The sequence below is a fragment of the Haemorhous mexicanus genome, chromosome 20 (assembly GCF_027477595.1).
Source record: "Haemorhous mexicanus isolate bHaeMex1 chromosome 20, bHaeMex1.pri, whole genome shotgun sequence".
NCBI lineage: Eukaryota > Metazoa > Chordata > Aves > Passeriformes > Fringillidae > Haemorhous > Haemorhous mexicanus.
Genome location: NC_082360.1, coordinates 910,776 through 932,379, shown reverse-complemented (window position 1 = coordinate 932,379; position 21,604 = coordinate 910,776). Strand labels below are relative to the sequence as shown.

General features: G+C 50.9%; 1 protein-coding gene across 1 annotated transcript in view; it reads right to left on the bottom strand.

The window, feature by feature from the left end:
• Nucleotides 1-21,604, bottom strand: part of MYH10 (myosin heavy chain 10) — an 88,893-nt gene that overhangs the window by 54,858 nt on the left and 12,431 nt on the right. Inside the window, exons 3-4 of the mRNA XM_059864710.1 lie at nt 19,967-20,123; nt 3,845-3,872 (exon numbers count right to left, since the gene is read on the bottom strand). Of these exons, the coding sequence (XP_059720693.1) occupies nt 3,845-3,872; nt 19,967-20,123 (185 nt within the window). The remainder of the gene's footprint in view (nt 1-3,844; nt 3,873-19,966; nt 20,124-21,604) is intronic.

The following is a 21,604-nucleotide window of genomic DNA, read 5'->3' as shown; positions in this document are numbered from 1 at the left end:
GTTGGCCTTTCATAAGCAGCCTCTATTCCCCGCACAGCCCATCACTCCCACGGAAGGCAGCTCAGATTAGATATCCTTGTAGGGCTGCAGGCATCTGCTGAACACCTCTTTATCAGGCCAGGCCCAGCTCTGGGAATGCCAGAGCTCTGTGCTAAGAGTCTCCAGAACACTCTGCCTTGCAGAGTGCAGTGCAGCACATTTCCAGAGCCGACTTTCTTCAGTGTTTCCCAAATTCCTAATTACCACAACACAAATTTCTTTGTCCTGGTCATCAGCCTGGCATGCTCAGTGAGCAGAGAAACACCAAAACTTCACAAAAGAGCAGCTGCAGCTTCCCAAAGGGAAAAATATTAAAAAACCCAACACCCAGAGAAGCTCTTCAGCCCAACTTCACATCCCACAGCAAGAGGAAAATGGGCAGGAAGGTCTGGGAATGCTGCAGTGTTGGCATCACAGCTCTGTACAAACCACTGATGGATGCTGAGTCAACACAGGCTGAAAGCCACTGCTTCCAGACACAAATATCTCACTTATATTTTATATATGACTTATAAGCTAGAAGGAACATGAAGTTTCTGGAACTACACATATTTTCCTTTCTTTTCAGCAAACTAAGAATTTACAGAGAGAAGGTCCAAAATAAACTCTCATTTGCAGTCCCATCAAGGGGGAATGATGAGATGGAAGTTGGTTGAGTCCAGCTTCCCAGAAAAGTTCTGCTTGTGAGGGCTGCTCCTTTGCTTTTCATTGCAAAGCTGGATGAGCTAAACTCCAGAGCAGAGGAGAGCTCCAGCAGCCTTTCTCACCATCTGCTAGTGGTTAGCAGCCCAAGATTAAACCATCCAACTTCAAAGCAAAAAAGAAATTCTCACCATTACTGTTTGTTCAGCTCCTCCCATCTCCTCTCCAGCCAGGCAATAATCTGGCTTTCACCCATGGATTGTCCAATGGATCTGGGAGCTGCAGCTGTTCCTGTCTCTAAAAAGCCATATTTGGGTTCTTCAGTTGGTGAAAGGCCAAAGGGCACAGAAGAAATCCCATCACTGCTCCTGAGGAAAGCAGGGGATGCCACGGAGCACCAGAGGCTGCTGGACATGGGAAAAATAGCATTGCTGCAGAAGTGACTGCCCTCCTCTAAAGGCCATGCAAGGTAAAAATCCAGGAAACTTCAGCAACAGAGGCAGGGGAGGGAGGTGAAGGTAAAAATCCAGGAAACTTCACCAAGAGAGGCAGGGGAGGGAGGTGAAGGTGCAAAGCAGGCAGACCCTCAGCAAGCAGTGGCACAGCTCTGTCCCAGACAATTGCTGCCCAGGCAGCTGGAGCCAGGGAAATGACAGGCACACCACAACTGTCCACTCAGCTCAGGGCACCACTCACGAGGTGGTTTTTCCCCATTAGCTACCCTGAACCACTCCTGCTGGAGAAATGAGAAATTACTCTGAGGGCTCCCAGCCTTAGTAAACACCAGGGTCAATCAGGTGAACCAGCTCCTGAGACAGCAAGTTTGGGATGAGAAGATGAGTCCTATGAAGTGCCACAGGAGTTTCTGAAACCACCTCCGGTGTGGTTACACTCTGCTTGCACTTTATTTACTCCATTTATTTAGTCCAGGACCTGCAAAACCAGTGCCATGAAGGGGAACTCACAATTTAAATTCACCTCATCACCGGGAGCAGCAATGCAAGGGCAGTCCTGGACCCCTTCCCCCTCCTGACCAAACCATGGGATCTCTTCCCACCCAAGGGAGCTCCCCATGGCCCTGTCCCACTCCCAAGCAGGATTTAACCCCCCAGAATCCCAGTTTATAATGCAGACCTAGAGAAGAACGAGGCTCTGCCAAGAAGTATGGTGGCATTCTCCCAGGGTCTGGCTGTGAGGATGTGTGTCCCTCCTCACCCTCATCACCTGAGCTCCAGCTGCTCTGCAAGGCAGGGCCAAGCCCAGCCAGGGGGAACCAACTCTGCAAGGCAGAGACAAACCCAGCCAGGGGGAACCAACTCTGCAGAGACAAACCCAGCCAGGGGGGAACCAACTCTGCAAGGCAGAGACAAACCCAGCCAGGGGGGAACCAACTCTGCAAGGCAGAGACAAACCCAGCCAGGGGGGAACCAACTCTGCAAGGCAGAGACAAACCCAGCCAGGGGGGAACCAACTCTGCAAGGCAGAGACAAACCCAGCTAGGGGGGAACCAACTCTGCAAGGCAGAGACAAACCCAGCTAGGGGGAACCCAGCAGGAGATGCACAAACTCCACACTCTGTACCAGACACAAACAGGGATCAACTGCCCACTCAGTGCAGGTGGATCAAAAGCTCCCGGGAACCTCAGAGGGGAGGTAATGACAAAGCTGAAGGCAGGAGAGCTTAGAGGCTTTCCAGTTTGTAAATGATCAGATTGGACATCCACCAAATCCTGCAGCACTGCCACTCCAACCTTGTGGGCTTGGCTGACCATGCAAAGGAGAGGAAAGTTCATGGGCAGACACAGAACATGAAGCTACTTCAAAACATTCACCTGGGGCAAGCAGCCACTGCCAAGGCATCCACAAACACAGGGGAACAAAGGCTTCCTTCTCCCCCTGGGATCCCATCCCTGCTTTGAGGGCTGCTTTGTGCACGGCACAAGGAACAGTCAGCACACAAACAGAAGTCCTGCTAGGAGCAGGAACCACAGAGCCAGACAAGCCTGAGTTAACCAGACCAACTTTTATCTGAAGCACAGAACTCTTTCTGCTTCTGTGTCCTTAGGCCCTGGGAATCCTGCACTCGTGGTGTGCATGGCTGGAAAAGGCAAGGCTTGAAAGGATCAGTCCTGGACAGACTCTGGGAGTCAAGGCACTTCTGTAGGGAGCACAAGGTGCAGATTTGATTCCCTTCTGTCAGGAAAGGAACTGCACCCAGGCCTGCCTGCAGCAGTCAGTCTCCCCCTGAGCTGTTCCAGGCAGCAGGGTACATCCCCAACACCAGGGCAGCAAGCACTGGAGCTGCCCCTGTGCCTCAGAGCCCTGCATTTGCTGTGTTCCACCCTGCAGACAGAGCCACGGTGAGGTTTCCAGCCCAGATGAGCCACCCTGACCCCCAGGCTGCTCCCAGCAGGGACACCTTCCCCCCTCACCCCAGGCAGGCACAGGGAGTGCTGGCCCAGGGAACCCAGCAGGAACAGCCCAGTGCAGCTGGGGCTGGGCCAGCCTGGCTCCCTGAGCCCAGGGAATCCTTATCTCCCTGCTGACACTCCCTGCAGCAGCACAGGAAGCTGCAGGAACACACAGTGCACGGGGGAGAGGGCAGGAAGCTGGCTCACCCCTGCCAGCTGCCCTCGGAGCACAGAGAGCCTCAAACCCCACTCGTGCTCTGCCTTCCCAAGCAGAGCCCAGGGAAACCTCAGCTACAGCCACAGGTTTGCTCAGGTGAAAAGGGAACCTGGGTGTCCCCCTCCCCAGAGATCCCCTTGGAGGCAGAGCCAGAGCTGATGCTCAGGGTCTCCAGACCCACTTTTGGATCTTGTCTTCCCCAGGCCTTTCTCCCTGAGCAGTTACAGCCCAGCAGTGCAGAGATGAACAACTTAAAGCTTTTGGGTTGGATGCAGAGCTCCTCACTGACGTTTTTAAATCACATTTCTAGCAGAACCTGCCTAGGAAACTCAGTAACGTGAATTACAGTATTTATTAAAAGACTATATCCCCACATTAAATATCACTGACTAAATCCCCATATAAAATATCACTTCATGCTCCATCTTTTCCCACTTCCCAAGACAGAAGACCAAGCTTTGCCTCCCACAGCTGTATCAAAGCCCCTCTCACAACAGAGATTCCCCAAAGTGCCAAATGAGAAATGGTCACTCACGTGCAGAGAATTGATTGGTCCTCACGGTCTGCAAAACAAAACAAACATGGTTATAGGGGTTTGCTTACACTGCTCTGCGAGCTGCAAAACAGTTTACTGTAACTGAGCATTTCTCATGTTCATCTTTTCAGCTTAACAGTTTGAAGGACACTCTGAAGCAATGTTCATAATGTCCCCATTTCCCATGCACACACCCCTCAAACAACAGCTTGGAAGTTCCTCAGAGTCCTGACATTTCAGACAATGAAGTCAAAATTCTGGTTGAATTTAATAATCATCCACAGCAAGGCTTTTAACTCTATTTTCAGATAAAGTGCCCTAACACTTGTTATTCTGAATGCATAAAGAATATGAAACCTTACATGAGGAGAAAAGCAGTTTCAAGCACACAACACTGACAACCACACACTTGGAAAGAGCACTGCCATCTCCAGCAAACAAGTGCTTTCCTCCCCAGCATTTTGTTCTCTTTTTTAAATGAACAGGCAGGCCTGAAGAGCTCCCACAATTCAGCTTATTCATGAAAGCCTTGTCTAAAGGACATCCAGGCAAAGCAAAATGCTGCAGCACTTGCTCAGCACTTTGTGCTGCACTCACGACCTTTGGGAGGAACTCCTGAAGGTCAGGTGCAGCCTGCAAGGGCTATTTCATCATGCCAAGAGCTCCACAGAATGTGTTTCAGCACCAGATTAAAAATTCCATCACCAAAACATGGGAATTTACCTGCAGCAAGAGAACATTTCAGTAAAGCCTTTCGGAGCAGGCAGGTGCCAGCACAGGCTGAGCCACAGATGCCACCCCTGGCAAGTTCTGGACTCATTAACACCAAGGATGACAAAAAATGGAGCTGCTTTCTGACTGAAAAGTGTTAAAAACGTGCAGTCAGCTGTACCTGGAGCCTGTTGTGCAAAAATACCAAGGCCCAGGAGTGCTGCCCTGGGCTGTGCCTCAGCAGGTGAAGCCTGCAGCAGTGGCTGTGTCCTGCAAGCAGCTGAGAGCTCCAGCATCCCTCTAAGGGTAACACACCCAGCAGAATGAGTGCAGGAGAACTGGAGAACGTTAGTTCAGACTATGAAAAGTGGGAGAGAAAAATCCCAAGTGTTGGAGACCTGACAGGGCTGCAGGGATGCTCCAGGATCACTCCCTACAGCTGCAGACCAAAAAAAGGAATGGGAAGCCTGGGACTGCAGGAAATGCAAGATGAGAGGGGGCAAAAGCACTGGGAGTGTGACAAGAGAAACATTAGGAAAACATTTATTTATGTTCTTCTGGGTCGGATATCAGGCAGCAGGTCCTGCAAGACCTATCCTAGAGGAGTTTCTGGTGGCAGGAGCAGGGCCAGGGCAGGGCTCAGGTGCAGCTGGGGCTCCTGCAGAGCCAGGAGTGCAGCTCTGAGCCTGGGCTGCTCCCAGGGCTGCCAGCAGTGACTCTGCAGCTCTGGCCAGCACAGCCTGGAGGTGACACAGGACAGCACAGAGCACTTGTTCTTGCAGAAGAACCAGCTGAATGAAAGCCAGGCTGGCACTGTGAGTGGAGCTGAAAGTTAGCACTTCTCAGCTTTAGTATTTACTGAGGCATCTCTTTAAAGGGACAAGCTGATTTTCCCCTTTCTTACATCCCAGAAATAACGTCACCCTAATTTTGGCACTGTGGCTGGGCCATTACCTCAAAAGGCACAGCCTCCTCTAAACTACACCTCTTCAGTTTAGCACTTCAAAAAAGTTAGCACAGCTAGCTTTGCCTTGAAGTTTAAATAAATTACACTTCAGTGTGAGTTTCTCAATGCTTTGTATCGTGACATTTGTTACCTGTGCATTTGCCATGCCATGCTGCTGTGCCATAAAACACACTATAAATGAATTTTCTTACACAATTAAATTGAAGGAAAACCTACAAGTCCAGAAAGTTGTATTTATTTGCCACTGCCAGAAGCTGCAGCAAGTGCAGCCCAGCTTGTTCACTTTCCTGTCCAGGAGCCTGAACTGACACAGCCCTCCCACAGCCAACTATCTGCACTCCAGCATGTCCCTCCCAACCCCTCTCTGTGTCCCTCTGGACTCTGAAGCTCACAGAGCAGGACAGGGGAAGGAAGACAGCAGCAAGCTGCAGGCTGAGCCTGGTGCTGCCTCCCTCGTGCTGATGGCCATTCCAGCAGCCAGCCCACACAGGGAGGCTGGGGGGGATGCCCAGGCAGTGCCAGGTGCCCTCTGGCCCAGGAAGGAGCTGATCTGCCCAGAGCCACTCTGGCAATGACTAACATGGAAGGGTTATGGGTGGTTTCTTCAGCTCCTTCTCCCCAGCTAACACCGTGTGCCTGCAGCCCTGATTTCAGAGCATGCCTGCCCTGCTCTGGGCTGCAGCAGCCTCTCCTCAGCCTGTCTGCAGGGACAGCACAGGGGCTGTGTCCCAGAGCAGCTCCCAGGCACTCAGACACCCGGGCTGTGCCTGGCTGTGCTCCAGGCACCCTTCACTCTGCTGACACTCTCAGCACTGCAGATGCCCAGATCCCCCCCTTTGACTGGCAATGAATGGGAGGAGGCATTTGGAGCTTCCCCGAGTGAAGTGCCCAGCCAGAGAGGCTTTTTTGGAATTAGCACTCATTCACAGACCTAGGAACACAACTCCACAGGTGCCTCACCTGCCCTGGGCTTTAACCTCTCTCTGACTGCAGTTCTTATCAAACAGGGACTTTTATACAGGCACTGACTGGCTCACAATCCTCTTCTTTAATCAAACAAGTGTGCCAGGGTGAAAAAAGTTAAATCTGCCTTCCCAGCTTGGGCTGGAGGGAAAGCAATGAGCCACCACAGACCCAGCCAGCAGGACAGCATGCAGAGGAAAATGGTTCCATTTGCAGGTGATCATTGCTCCTTCCTCAAACCCAAGCACAAAATTCTGGAGGATCATTCACTCTGGCACAGCCCTTCCTTGTCCCTGGCCAGAGCAGTGAGCAAATGCCACCCACATTTCTGGAGCTGACATTAAAACATTCCTGCTTCTTTGGGAGGTGGAGGAGGCAAGTTCTTGGATATTTCTCAAAGAGGAGAAATCACAATCATTGGCTCTCTACAAAGAGCCCTGTGCAGGGAGCAGAGGGCTCCTGTTTATTTGTAGGTGGTGTTTCACCCTCAGGTGCCACTCAGCCCATCCCAGGAAAAGCTCCTGGCTCCTGTTTGTTGTGGATGCAGCTCCAAGGAGCTGCTGTGTGTGTGCCCTGTGCTCTAGGTGAACGGGCTCAGATATCAATCTACCCAAGGTCATTTAAAAATTGCATTCCTGACAAGTCCTGTGAAAACAGGGCAGTGCCTGGGGGAGAGGGACCTTCCCAGCAGCACAGATTTGCTGCTGCCAGAGCTCTCCCAGGCCTGCTCCATGAATGCCACATGGCAAGGAGGGCACACAGGTGTCCCCAACCTGCCACTCCTCAAGTCCAAGCTCCCAATTATTCTCTTTTTCCTGTTTTCCTGCTGGGTTGATAAACATGGGAAGAGATCTGGTTACAGAGATGAAGCATGCCTTTTTAATTTGTGTTTGCCTTTAAAATGTTGCCTGGTTACTCCCTAAACTGTCATCAAACACTTAGCACTGTGACAGTGACTCCCAACAAACACCTCTGCCCAGAGCCAGCAGCAAGAGTGACAGGCACAAGCTGGTTTGCTGGGCACCCACCAGGCCAAGTGTGCCCTGGCACACCCCTGGGCACCACCAGAGCTCTGCTTATCCCCCATTTCACCTCCATGGCAGCTCACCCTCCTCAGTGCTGGGCACCCACCAGGACACACCCCTGGGCACCAGGAGAGCTCTGCTTATCCCCCATTTCACCTCCATGGCAGCTCACTCCCCCCTCAGTGCAGCTCTGCAGCTTCCCAAAGGCAGGGCAGGAATGAATCAGCAGGAATGAATCAAGGCAGCCTGCAGGAATAAAGCAGCACTGTGCCCCCAGTGACCCATCCAACACTCCAGGGCACTCTGCAGGGAGCAGGACACTTGCTAATAACACCAAGTGGATATTTTGAGTTTTAACACCTAAATTTCACCAAGTTACAAGTGCTTAAAGTTTTAAAGAAGCTGAACCTGCACATGGGCAAGGCACCTGATGTGACACATCCAGCAGTGCTGGGCAGTGTCACTGTCACCCTCCCCAGCAGGGCTCAGGTGACTGGAGGATGGAAACAGCACAGGTACCTCCAGGAAAGGTGAGCAGGATCACTGCACTATCCTTCCAGCAGCTGAAAGGAGCTCTGGAAGGGAGAAATTCCCAAGGACACTTCAGGAGAAGCCATCTCTCTTGGTGCACCTCCAGAATGCATTTATTTCTTTTCTTCTTGCCCTGTCAGCACCAGCTCATTCACATATTGGGGGGGTTTACATCCAACCTTATTTCTTGGAAACTGTCAAACAATGAACGTGCAGAAATTCTCATTCTTTCTCCTAAAAGGTGTAACATTAATTTATACCAGAGGAAAGATCAAATTCAGGTGCAGCCCACTCCTCGTGGTATCCAGTGGTTGTAAGTCCTAGAATAGCTGTATTTATCACTTTGCTCCAGCAGTGCTCAGACACTTTTCTCTCAGAGCTGGAACTGCTCAGCCACCCCTCCATGGGGAATTACATCAAGCCTGTCCCTGCAGCCCAGCTCCAAAGGCCACTCCAGCAGGGCTGCTCTCCATCACTCAGCAGCTGCCAGCCCTGGTGTTCACCTGGTTCCCACAGAGCCTGACACAGCCCAGACACAGCCAGTGTCTGCTGCACTTCCTCTGCTGCCTGAGAACTGCCAGCTGCAGCTGCCACACACCTCCAACAGCCAGCACTTCACTCTGCCCCACTGCAGGGCATCTCCAGGCTGCAGGGAAGGGTCAAACACCTCCTCACTGGGGTGCAGCATGGATGGGAACACTCCAGGTGTCCCTGCTATCTGGGAAGTTAAAATGACAACAGCTTTTACTAAAATGGAAAGAAAAAAAGGCTTTTCCTGGGATGGGCTGAGTGGCACCTGAGGGTGAAACACCACCTACAAATAAACAGCAGCCCTCTGCTCCCTGCACAGGGCTCTTTGTAGAGAGCCAATGATTGTGATTTCTCCTCTTTGAGAAATATCCAAGAACTTGCCTCCTCCACCTCCCAAAGAAGCAGGAATGTTTTAATGTCAGCTCCAGAAATGTGGGTGGCATTTGCTCACTGCTCTGGACAGGGACAAGGAAGGGCTGTGCCAGAGTGAATGATCCTCCAGAATTTTGTGCTTGGGTTTGAGGAAGGAGCAATGATCACCTGCAAATGGAACCATTTTCCTCTGCATGCTGTCCTGCTGGCTGGGTCTGTGGTTCTGTCCCTTCCTGAGCAAGGTTTGAGATCAATCACAAGAGCCACGCTCCAGGTTTGCTGCTGGTGAGCACATGAGGTTAATAATTAGCAGTGATACATAGCAGAGGTCACCCAAAGCCCGGTCCTGGCTCACCCTGCTCTTGTTCCAGTGACCCACAGCTCTCAGACAGGGATTTTTTGCATGTCCCAGCACACGGGGTGGCCACGCTCGTTACTCCCTCACCCAGCACAGCCCCAGCCTGGCCCAGCTGGGAACTGAGACTGGTTTAGAAATCACGAGTGAGGCATTTGCAACATGAGCTCGAAATTCCCCAAATTCCTGAGGAGAAAAGTGTGACGTGCTCAGCCTGGCAGCCAGGGCTGAGTCAGCAGCAGAGGACAAAACAAACAGGACTCTGTCCTGCCCACTGCAGCAGCTTCCCCACCACAGCAGCCACAACTGGCACTGGGTTTGACTTTTTAGCCCTAATTAAGTTGGAAGAACCTCAAATATGGTTTAGTTTTCACTGTCAGTCTTTCACTCCGTTTATTAATAATCATTAAGAGAAGCTTTAGCAGAATTAATTCAGAAATTGCAGCAGAGCTGCTGTGTTTGTGAACAGCACTTCATGGGTAACGTGCTGCTCACCCAGCAAACTCCAGCAGGTCTGGGAGCTTGATCTGCTGTGATTCAGGAGATGAGCAGAGCACACAAGGCAGCTCCACTCTGGAGGCAACCAGGGGAAGCTCCCTGGGCTGGGTGGGTGCTCCTGCTGCCCACAGTGCCCAGCTCAGTGCCAGGCCAAGGCTCACAGGGGGTTTCAGCAGCTCAGCTGAAGGGCAGTGACAATCCACAGGGAAAACTGCCCAGGCCAGAGCTGCCAGGACTTGCTGCCCTCACCCAGAGAGCCACCACCACACAGGGGAGCAGATCCCTGCCTCCCTCCAGCCCTTCGTGCACCCAAGGAGCCCTCCCAGGAGAAATGAAAACCCACACAGGCCATCCCTGCACTTACATTTCGGTCCTTATTTGCATTCTGCTTAGCAGTAACCTGAGATTAGTAGGAGCTGGCCAGCCACAGGCTGGAGAAGGTTTATTTGGACTGCACAGCAGTGGTTTCCATTCTCCATCAGCCCTGCCTAAGTTGTTCTGCTTCCCACGTAGAACAATTTTGTTTAGACAAAGATTACACTGTCCACTGAGACAATGACTCAACCTTTAGCTTTAAGATCTGCCATGTAAGCTCACTCATTTAACTTTTGCTCTTCTCCTTTCCAAACAACCAACCAAGCACCAACCACTTAACAGAAGGGGCTGGCAGCTCTCCCTGCAGTGACCTCCTTCCCAAGCTGCCTGATCCTGCCTGAACTGCACAGTCTGGAGAGACAGCAAGTGTGACAGCAGTGCCACAGCAGGGCCCTGCCTTGGTGCTGTGCCCAGCCACACTCAGGGCACAGATCGCCCCCAAAGCCAGGCCAGGCACGGACACACGGGGCAGCCACCAAATCCTGCTGCAGGCTCCTGGTCCAGGTGCTCCTGATCCAGGTGCTCCTCCAGGCTCCTGGTCCAGGTGCTCCTGCTCAGGTGTTCCTCCAGGCTCCTGGTCCAGGTGCTCCTGCTCAGGTGTTCCTGCAGGCTCCTGGTCCAGGTGCTCCTGATCCAGGTGTTCCTCCAGGCTCCTGGTCCAGGTGCTCCTCCAGGCTCCTGGTCCAGGTGCTCCTGCTCAGGTGTTCCTGCAGGCTCCTGGTCCAGGTGCTCCTGCTCAGGTGTTCCTCCAGGCTCCTGTTCAGGTGCTCCTGCAGTCTCCTGATCCAGGTGTTCCTGTTCAGGTGCTCCTCACCCAGACACTCATGGCAGCCACCAAATTCTCCTGGTCCAGGTGTTGCTGTTCAGGTGTTGCTGCAGTCTCCTGGTCCAGGTGTTCCTGTTCAGGTGTTCCTGCAGTCTCCTGGTCCAGGTGTTCCTGTTCAGGTGTTCCTGCAGTCTCCTGGTCCAGGTGTTGCTGTTCAGGTATCCCTGCAGTCTCCTGGTCCAGGTGTTGCTGTTCAGGTGTTCCTGCAGTCTCCTGGTCCAGGTGTTCCTGTTCAGGTGTTCCTGCAGTCTCCTGGTCCATGTGTTGCTGTTCAGGTGTTCCTGCAGTCTCCTGGTCCAGGTGTTCCTGTTCAGGTGTTCCCCACCCAGGCTTTAAGCCCCCACGATATCCTGAGGCACAGACTATCAGGGTTTAGCTCTGCTGTTAAAAATGTGCTTCTTTTTGCTGTTCTGGACACGTTATCTGCAAATTTCAAGTAATGATTGTTCCTGCAGAGGAAGAGATGGGTGGAGGAGGCTCCCTATTCCCTGTGCCACTTCAGATTCAGACTTCTCTTACATCTGACCTGAATTGTCATTTCCTTACTGAAGTTTTGCTCATTCTGGTTGCTCTTTCAATGTCTCCTGTTCCATTTCCTCTCTGCCCAAAGCAGGGCTGTACAAAGTGCAGATTAAATCACAGAATGGTTTGGGCTGGAAGGAATTTTAGAGATCATCCAGCTCCACCCCTGCCATGGCAGGGACACCTTCCACTGTCCCAGGCTGCTCCCAGCCCCAGTGTCCAACCTGGCCTTGGGCACTGCCAGCCCCAGCTGCTCTGGGCACCCTGTGCCAGGGCCTGCCACCCTCCCAGGGAACAATTCCTTCCTAATCTCTAATTTAAACTTCTGCTTTGTCAGTTTAAATCCCTTCCCCCATGTTCTGTCACTCCATCCTGTGTCCCTCTCCACTCTCCTGGAGCCCCCTGAGGCACTGGAAGGGGCTCTGAGGTCTCCCCAGAGCTTTTCCTTCTCCAGGCTGAATAACTCCAGTCCTCAGAGCATCATCCTGGAGCCTCCCCTGGCCTGGCTCCAGCAGCTCCAGGTCCTTCCTGAGCTGGAGGCAGCTCTGCAGGTGGGCTCTCACCTGTGCTTGTGCTTGGCACTCCATGGATTCTAAAACTATTAGGTTATTATAGATTGGTTGTTTATATTATGAAAATAGAAAGAAAATGTGTCGAGTCTATGGCAAAAATGTTTCTTAGATTGATCCCTTTCCACTCACTGCTCACATTCTCTACCTGATTTACAGCCACTGCTGCTTTAAGTGTCCCCAGACCCTCCATCCCCCAGCTCCTGCTGAAGCAGCAGCTCCAGCATTCCCATGGAGCCCATCCTTCCCAAGAGGAATGCAGGTCCCAGGGAGGGTTTGCAGCAGCAACTCCCAAACCATAAAAAGCACAAAACAATGGGCAAGACTGACCAATCTTTAACCAGTTCTCTGCCCATAGGAAGGCCTTTCCTCACACTGCTACAACCCCCCTTGGCTAGGATTGTTATCAAACTCCTTTTGCAAAGCTGATCATGGGCACAGTGCTCTCCAGATTCTGAGCAGGACCCTCACAGATGGCTCCAGCAATTCCCACCTGGCTGCTCTGCTGCCAAATGTTTTGGTGCACCACAGTCCATCAGCTATTCCACCTCTGAGATTAAGGAATTGGCTCTTGCAGATTTTCTATTTTCAGCATTTTCTATTTACCAACCCTTCAGAGAATGATTTCCTGCTCCTTTCCTCAAATTTTCCAAAAGAAACTCCCTGAGCAACTTCACAGCAGACACACATCAAAAGGCAGACACCTATTTTTTCCTGCTTTTTCTTCTGCTTTTTCCTTCTCCACACTGATGGCTTTACCCCCACTCTGAAAAAGCCCAAGAGCAGGATGAATTTGAATGGCCCAGGGTGACCAGAAAGCCATGAGCTTTTATTCACCTTGCAACCCTGAGTCCTTGAGGAAGGCTCCAAAGCCTGCCAGGAACACCTGAGAGCATCAAGCCTGGACAAGTGAGAGGAGGCTGGGGATGCACCAAGACAGAAATTGTAATTGTGCTGTGGCTGTGAGCCTGGGGTCCCAGACAGGGAGAAGGACAGCAGGACAGCCCCCACCTCACCTCTGGGGTCCCAGACAGGGAGCAGGACAGCAGGACAGCCCCCACCTCACCTCTGGGGTCCCAGACAGGGAGCAGGGCAGCAGGACAGCCCCCACCTCTGGGGTCCCAGACAAGGAGCAGGACAGCAGGACAGCCCCCACCTCACCTCTGGGGTCCCAGACAAGGAGCAGGACAGCAGGACAGCCCCCACCTCACCTCTGGGGTCCCAGACAGGGAGAAGGACAGCAGGACAGCCCCCACCTCACCTCTGGGGTCCCAGACAGGGAGAAGGACAGCAGGACAGCCCCCACCTCACCTCTGGGGTCCCAGACAGGGAGAAGGACAGCAGGACAGCCCCCACCTCACCTCTGGGGTCCCAGACAGGGAGCAGGGCAGCAGGACAGCCCCCACCTCACCTCTGGGGTCCCAGACAGGGAGAAGGACAGCAGGACAGCCCCCACCTCACCTCTGGGGTCCCAGACAGGGAGAAGGACAGCAGGACAGCCCCCACCTCACCTCTGGGGTCCCAGACAGGGAGAAGGACAGCAGGACAGCCCCCACCTCACCTCTGGGGTCCCAGACAGGGAGAAGGACAGCAGGACAGCCCCCACCTCACCTCTGGGGTCCCAGACAGGGAGCAGGGCAGCAGGACAGCCCCCACCTCACCTCTGGGTCCCAGACAGGGAGCAGGGCAGCAGGGCAGCAGGACAGCCCTCACCTCTCCCCACTGGCCAAGGGATAAACCCTGCTCTGCAGCTCCCTTGCCAAAGGACAGCAAATCTAAGAGGAGGGGGAGGACAAAGGAGCTGCAGCGAGCGCTGGCAGGGGCAGGCTGGCCTGGCTGCCCTCTCAGCTCAGCAGCCCAGGAATGCAGGCAGGGCTGAGCAGCCCCAGCTCTGTGCCCAGCACGGCTCTCACGCTGCTCCCAGATTAGAACACATCCCAGGTTTTGTTACATCAAGGCATTGCTGCTTGTGCCTGTCATCCAGGCTTGGGCCAAGCAGGAGCAAATTATCCATTTCACAACTAGCTAGAAATAAAAGGAGTTTAATTTAAAGGAAAGCTTCGGTGCAGGAGCAGGTGCTGACTGAGTGATCACACGAAATGATTCATCTCATGAATGATTTCCCAAGTTGGGTGCACTTAGCCTTGAATTCCTGTCTGTAGGCACAGTCACAATTCAATTATAAGGCCAGCTTGCATAGCAAGCTTTAATTTTAAAGTCATCTCTGCTTGCTCAGAATATCCACCAAAAATCCCATGGAAGTGGCTCATCTATTGCAGCATTGCACTTCAGAAGGGGGAAGAAAACCGAGGCACTGAGGAAACTAAAAAATCCTTATGTAACAATTGTCACCCTTGTGACATTTGTAAATACAACAAAGTTACTGAAATCGTGCAAAAAAAGATGCCAACTCCTTAGCAATTAAGCCTTCAGAGAGAGCTGTGCCCTGAAAGTATCATCAGTCTAATTAAGGCCCAACCTTGAGCTGAACAATCAACAGGGATCCAGTCCCATTTTGACACAGAGAAGGACAAAGGTCAGTAAAGCCCTAAAACCTTCCCAACAAGAACAAAAAGAGTTTCAAATGCAGTTTCTAGAACTGGGTTGTGTAAGCTCAGTAGGTACCTGCTGCTGGTGCCACTCCCAGCTGGCCAAGCAAGGTGCAGGGATTTCAGCCATGACAACTGCCAGCCCCTGAAGCCCACAGGTTTGATACCAGGAGACAGCACACAAAAGTGAGGGCAAGGAGATGAAACACTGCAAAACAAGTTCAGCTGACAGCAGTACTTATCCTTTTACTTCAGATTCAAAAATAACGAGGCAGGAGACTTTCAGCATGATGGATTTCAGTTTTTTCTACTTTGTTTCGTGCCTCAGGAATCTCCCTGCACTCAGCCATGCAGACACTGCATGTGAGACTGCTGGAGCTGTACAAGCAAGCTGGATGTTAATGGTGTTCTCACCTGAGTATTTATATTCCACACCTGCCTGAGTGGACCAAGGGAAAGCCCAGAGTTCTCCATGTAACCATAAAGGGACCTATAAATCCCCCCCATGACATTTACCAAGCAGCCAGTTCTGCTGGGATCATCATCCTGCACTTTGCAACTCCTGAAAAGGCCCTGGGGACCCTTTGGGGAAGTCAAGATGTAATGAAAATACCAAGAACATTAATGGCACGTTTATCAGGTTCCATCTGCTCCTCACAACAGAGAGCACCAGCCATCACTCCCAACTTTTCCACTCTCAGAGCAATTTTTCCCACTTCCATTTGAAGATTTAATAGACCTTTAAAAGGAAAAAATGGTCTTCTTTTAGTTTCAGTTCTTTTCTTCCATATCTGGGGGTGGATATGCCCCCAGGGGAGGACTTAAATCAAGCCTAAGTACAAATATAGCTGGAGAAGATGTTTTGAAGAGAGGAGCATTGCACCTGTAGGCAGTTCTGGCTTCTCCAACACCAAGTGTTCCCTTCCCCTCCCAGGCTGTTTCCGATAAACCTTCTCTGCAACAGGATTAAAGGCAGGCCCAAAATATCACTGCTAATTTGGTGCTCATCAAGATGTCCTCAGGGAAACAGGATAAAAAGGAGAGACTAAGCATAATTATACAGGAGTAATATTAACAGGCAAGCCGGGCTTTAGCAACCAAAAGTCAACAAGTTTTCCTTCATATTTCCTCCGAAGCACTTGTATGTCACTGAATAAAGAGGCACAATAAAACAAAGCCACACTTCCTCCAGAAATCCAGTGGGAAAACTGGAAGGGAAGAGGGAAAAGAGAAAGTCAGCTGCGGAAAAAGCACTAGAGAAAATTTTGTGAGTGCTGCTTTTGCACAATCACATCTCCCTTGTTGGTAAAGTATTGTCACAGCCCTATCACCCCCAGAAAATTCATTTTTTCTCAAAGAAAATCTTGCTCTGTGGCAAATTTTCATGGCCCACAACTTTGAGCAGGAGTGAAGAACACTAGCAAGGCTTGCAAATTGTATAACCAAGCAGAATTAAGGTCAACATTGGCACAGGGATTAGGACAGCAATTCCTTCTGACCATGTCAGCAATGCTGTGTGGGGCCAGCCCAGCCCATCACCCCTGGCCATGGGTACTCCCTGCTTCACCTCCTCCTCAGGGAAATGAAGGGAAAGTGCAGCAGAAATCCACCAAACCACCTGCCAAGTAACACCCTCCTACCACAGCACTTTGAAAAATAATTACTGGGGGAAAGAGAGGGGAAATCCAGTCTGGAAAGCTGAATTGCAGGTTATTATCTCCTGTGGTCAGGCACTGGGTAATGAGGCTTTTCCTGGAGAGAAACCCTGACTGGCACAACTAGAATGCAGCCCAGGTCCTGCCTGTCTCCAACAAGAGCACCCTCAACTCAACCTGTGATGCCACTGCTGCACAGGGCAGCACTCAGCACTGCCTGAGTTTGCTTTTCCCTGCAGAACTGCCCCAGGTCCCTGCTCCCCCACGGCTGCCCCGTTCATCTGCAACACCCAGCCATGGAGAGCAGCCCTGCACCTCCCCTGCTCCTCCTGCCTGCCTGGGGAACCCATCCCCTCCCAAGGGGGCTCTCAGAGCCATGCTGGGTGTCACACTCTGCCCTCTGTCTTTGGCAAGCACTGCCCTCTCTCCAGCCCATTGCTCCCTCCCCAGAGGGCACAGGGAGGGCTGGCAGGGGGGCAGGAGGTCCCCCCAAACAGGAAATTCTTCAGGGGCCAAGAACAGAGCAGGGTTTGATGGCAATGCTTCCACCACAGCACACATGGAGAACTGCAGGGATTCCTTTGGAGCCCCAGTTTAGGAAAACTCAGAGTGTTCCAGCAATGTTTAACACAAGGAATAACTATGGAGAGGAACATACACCAGCTCTGCTGACCAGAAAACCCTTGGCTTTCATAATCTAAATAAAAATCTCCATTTTCTTATTTAAGCACAAGTATTAAAACACACAAAACCTCAGCAAAGCAGAAACTGGAAGCTGAGCTGTGACTGTCCCTGCTCTGAATTAGAGGCATGAAAGCACTGAGAACCTGAGTAACACTTTACTCACTGTGCCCAATTCTCAGCACAGTAAAATTGTGGTTTCAGAAATCAGCTTGCTCAGAGTCACAGCCCAGGTCCAGGTATCCTGTTAATCACAGTAAACAGCTCACAAACACCTGGAAAAGAGTAGTTTGTGATTAGCTGCAAGGAAAATAAACATGATTATACTGCACAAAATACCACTGGACAGGCCAGGAAAACCCAGCCAACCACTTTCATTAATCTAGATTAGTGGCCAGGATATTTCTATTAGGGGAAGGTCATATTCTCCAAAGGAATTGCATTCCTATGGTTTCAATTTCAGGTCTGAATCCTAATAATTAAACTTCAGACGTCAAACACTGACACAGCAGCCATTCCTATCAAAAGGAACCTGTGGACATGCTGCACCAGCAGAAACAGGACCTCAGTGACACTGGAAGAGCTCCTCTCCCCAGCCCTGTGTGCCACCCCAGCCCTGTGTGCCACCCCAGCTACGTGCACAGGCACAGACAGGAACTGCACAGCAACACTTGCACAAGCATGTGTCAGTAACTTATCAGCAACAGCATCCTGGCCAAGGATTCTGCTGCACACAAATGCTTGCAGGCACCTCTGATGATTAATCTGCAGCCTTTGGATTAACCCAGCTCATGGTTACAGACACACTTCTACCAGGCAAAACTTCCTGACACACATTTTCTGTTTCACTGAAGACCGAGTGCTGACTAAAACACAGGGCAGAGTTGGAAGAAATGAGAGACATTTTGCACATTGTGTTAAATACTTGATAGGGAAAACCCATCCTCACCAAGCCCCGGGCACACTCAGTAGCTGACCTTGTGTTGCCACTGATAACCAGAAACAAACAGAATAATGTAATCATCTGCTACTGTTAAGACAAACATTACTGGGTGCTCTAATGACTACAAAACCTCGCTTGTTGTAACTGCAAGTTTTATTTACATGGAGACAAAGTTCCCTGAAGTGTCTCTGTGCACCAGGGGCCCTGGAAGCACAGAAGCAGCAGGGTCAGTGCCAGAGCCCCCCACTCCACCTGGCACAAACACTCACTGCTCCCCCTCACCAGCACTCATGCCTGTGCTGGAGCTTTTATTTGTCCCTGCAATGCAGCTGTGCAGACAAATCACCAGTGGGAAACTCACTAACCCCTGCAAATGCTTCCTAAACTGAACAGGGAGTGGCTCCATACAGGTGAGGGGCACTAGAAACACAGATTTAGCTACCCTTAAACAAGTTCTCCCCTAAGTAATGGATCCCATTGCATGGGCTTCATCTGCTCTTATTCCAAGCTATGCCTTCATTAGTTCAGACGAGAACTCAGGCTCTCAAAACCAAAAAGCAAGCACAGAGATTTGATACAGAAGGAAAGAAAAGAGGGCTGTAACCAAACATATACCATCATGTGCATTTTTTTTTAATTCCACCTTCCAAGAATAGCACCATTTGTCCATGGAGCAGGATCTCCAGAGATACAAACGAGTTCCAGCAGGGTATGTGAGCAAATATATGGAGCACCCAGAGCATGGTGACTGCTGACATTGACTTACTTTATTAGAGGACATTTGGCTCAAGGACATTTCAGTGTATTCTTGAGACCATTTCAAGAGGTGCTTTCAGACTGGGAAGCACTTAATCACAATCCACTTGAGACTGCTACAGAAAACTCCTTAAAATAAATCTTAAGGTTTGCCCTGCTATTATTCCACATGCACTTATTAGGGGTGCTCCAACCTGAGCTGCTAGAGGCTGTTGTTCTGGTCAAGAAGTCAGTTTCTTTCACAAAAACACATGAAAACAGAGCCCCAGGTACCCACTGGGAAGCAGAACCCCTCTTGGTGACCCCAATTTGCTGCTCTCCCCTGCCTGTCCCTGCATCACCCCACTCTGCTGGCACAGCTCTCCCGAGGTGAAAGGACACTCAGCAACCTGCAGTTGATTATTAAGCAGCCCTAAAGACAAAGTCACAATTCAAGAAACAAAGACTTGTGTGATGCATTTAAAGATGAAGTGTCTAAAAAAACCAAAAGTTAACATTTAAATGGTTTAACCTGGGAGCAGAAACAGCTTTCCCTCAGTTTGGGTGAAGTAGGTCAAACAGCTCTTCCCCTCCTTCCAGCCCAAACTCAGCCAGAGCACAACACACAGCAAGGTGTGCAGAGCTGGCTCCTGGTTACACAAAAATGCTGTCCCCACATCTCCAACAGCCCCCCAAACGTGAATCAGTATTGGAATGAGCTGTGCTTCCAAAACCCTGTGTCAGAAATGCAGCTGTGTGAGTTCAACAGCACGTGCTCATTTCTGTCACATCAGATTCAGTTTTCATGTTTGTCCAGCACAGCCTTAAAGCCAAAATTCAAACCATGAGCCCTCTGTGAACTCACTCCATTCTGCTACAGACACACATCAGTCAGGAGAAAAAGAAAGGAATTCTTGCAGGTTAAGTATTTCCCTGACCTCTTTTTGAGCTCAAACCCACCATTGTTCCATCGTCACCTCGGATTATTTGCCAGCTGCCAAACACCAACTCTTACAGCACTGCCTTTCCAACCCCTCTCTTTCACTCCTCCTCCATCCAGAGCCAGTGCACAACACCTTTGGGCAGGCAACTTAGCTCTTTTTTGGGGAACAAAGTATTTCTGACACAACTCCCAGAGCAGCAATGGCCCAGCCCAGCTGTGCTGGTGCCACCTTGCTGCTGCACCTCAGCCAGTTACAAACCTGGCTCTCTCCCCCTCCTAAAAACCCTGACTGCAGGGGCTGGCAAGGGAAGCCCCAGCTGCAGGGACACTGAGGAGTGGCCAGGCAGTGCCAGAGCCCAGACTGTCCTTACCTTGCAGCATGCACCTGTAGGCAGACTCGGAGATGGCGTAAATGTGCGGTGGCATCTCGTGGCGCTTCTTCCCTCTGTACATCTCAATGATGTTCTCTGAATAAATTGGGAGGTTCTTGTAAGGATTGATGACTACACAGAACAGCCCTGAATAGGTCTGGGAAAAGAAAAAATAACAAACATTCCTGTTAGTAAACAGTATTGAAATAAAGTCGTAAAGAACAGAAAGCCCTTTCACAGGCTCTAGAGTATTTATCTTAAAACAAAATTGAGGTGCTTTTAGTAGAGCAACTCAAAGTACATGCTATATTCAAATGATTGGTTTCTAGTTCTCTTAAAAGGCTCTTTAATTTCCTGCATAAAAAGTAATTTAAAGATAATAAGGCTAGGTAAATTTGAAGAGGAGTATCTGATCTCTTTCCCACAGACATTTAAATCTCTCTTCCGTTTGCCAAGCTCCAGCTCTATGGACACCTTTTGATGCTCAACTCCGTCAGTAAAATGTGCATTCCAAGTTAATTTCATTTTGAAGGAACCGATAATATCCATTGTTCTGTAAATAATCTAGATGAGGGAAGAGCCTATGTCAAACCACCATCCTTTCTGCTATCCTGTCACAGTCTCCTGAGTGTCCATCCCTCCTGCCATCAGCCCTTTTCATCCCACAGAGGGGTCGTTCCCTCCCTTCCCAGCCCAGCTGAGGGACAGCCCTGCAGGTGCTCCACACGCTCCCTGCAGAGCTGACACTGCACAGAAGTGGACAAGCAGAGTGCCAAGGAACCAGCACCAACTGGACATTGCTGATTTCACTGAGCCATTTCTGTTCAGCCAAAATGCCCCAAGTGCCACAGGACTGAGCCCACACTGCAGCAATGCCTGCTGCATTGGGGCTGCACTTCCCTGTGACCCAAGCAGTGAGCTCCAGCCCTGCTCCTGCAGTTATTCCCGAGGAATCCTGACAGAACAGCCCTGGCAGGAGGAGCCCAGGCAGCCACGGACACTGGGTTAGGAGGGAGGACAGAGGAGCCTGGCCTGGCTCAGGATCAGGAGCTCTGACAGACACTGCTCCCTGCACACAGCACAGCTCTCCCTCCTGGGTGCTCCCTGGCCAAGAAATCTGCTTGGCCCCAGCCCCTCCAGCAGCAACCCCACCTGACTGCTCTGAAGAAAGCAGAATATCTCATCTCCCCACTCACTGAGTGCTCTGAAGAAAGCAGAATATCTCATCTCTCCACTCACTGCTGTCTCCTCACATGCTTGGGCAGCACGTTCCTTGTGGTCACTACTGAAATTCCCATCTTTACCAGCTCAGGAAGGGAGCAGGAGAGACCAGGTTTGGCAGAAATAGGAAGCATCTCTCTGAATGTCAGGAAAACCACATCTCTTACCTCTGCAGGCTGAGAGGAGAAATAGGATGGGGAGAGCAAACAGAAAGCTTTAACAGCTGTTGAGAGCCCAGAGTACTGAGCAGGTCACCCAGGATATAACATTGGTCCATTTTAAAAAGTATTTCTGCTACCTTGGTATGAACACAGTAGCTGACAGGCCCAATCTGCCTTTTTTTTCGTTTGTAAGTATAAGAGATTTTATCTGGAGGAAAAGGTGCCCCCCTGTCCTTTCTACACCTCCACCAGCTTT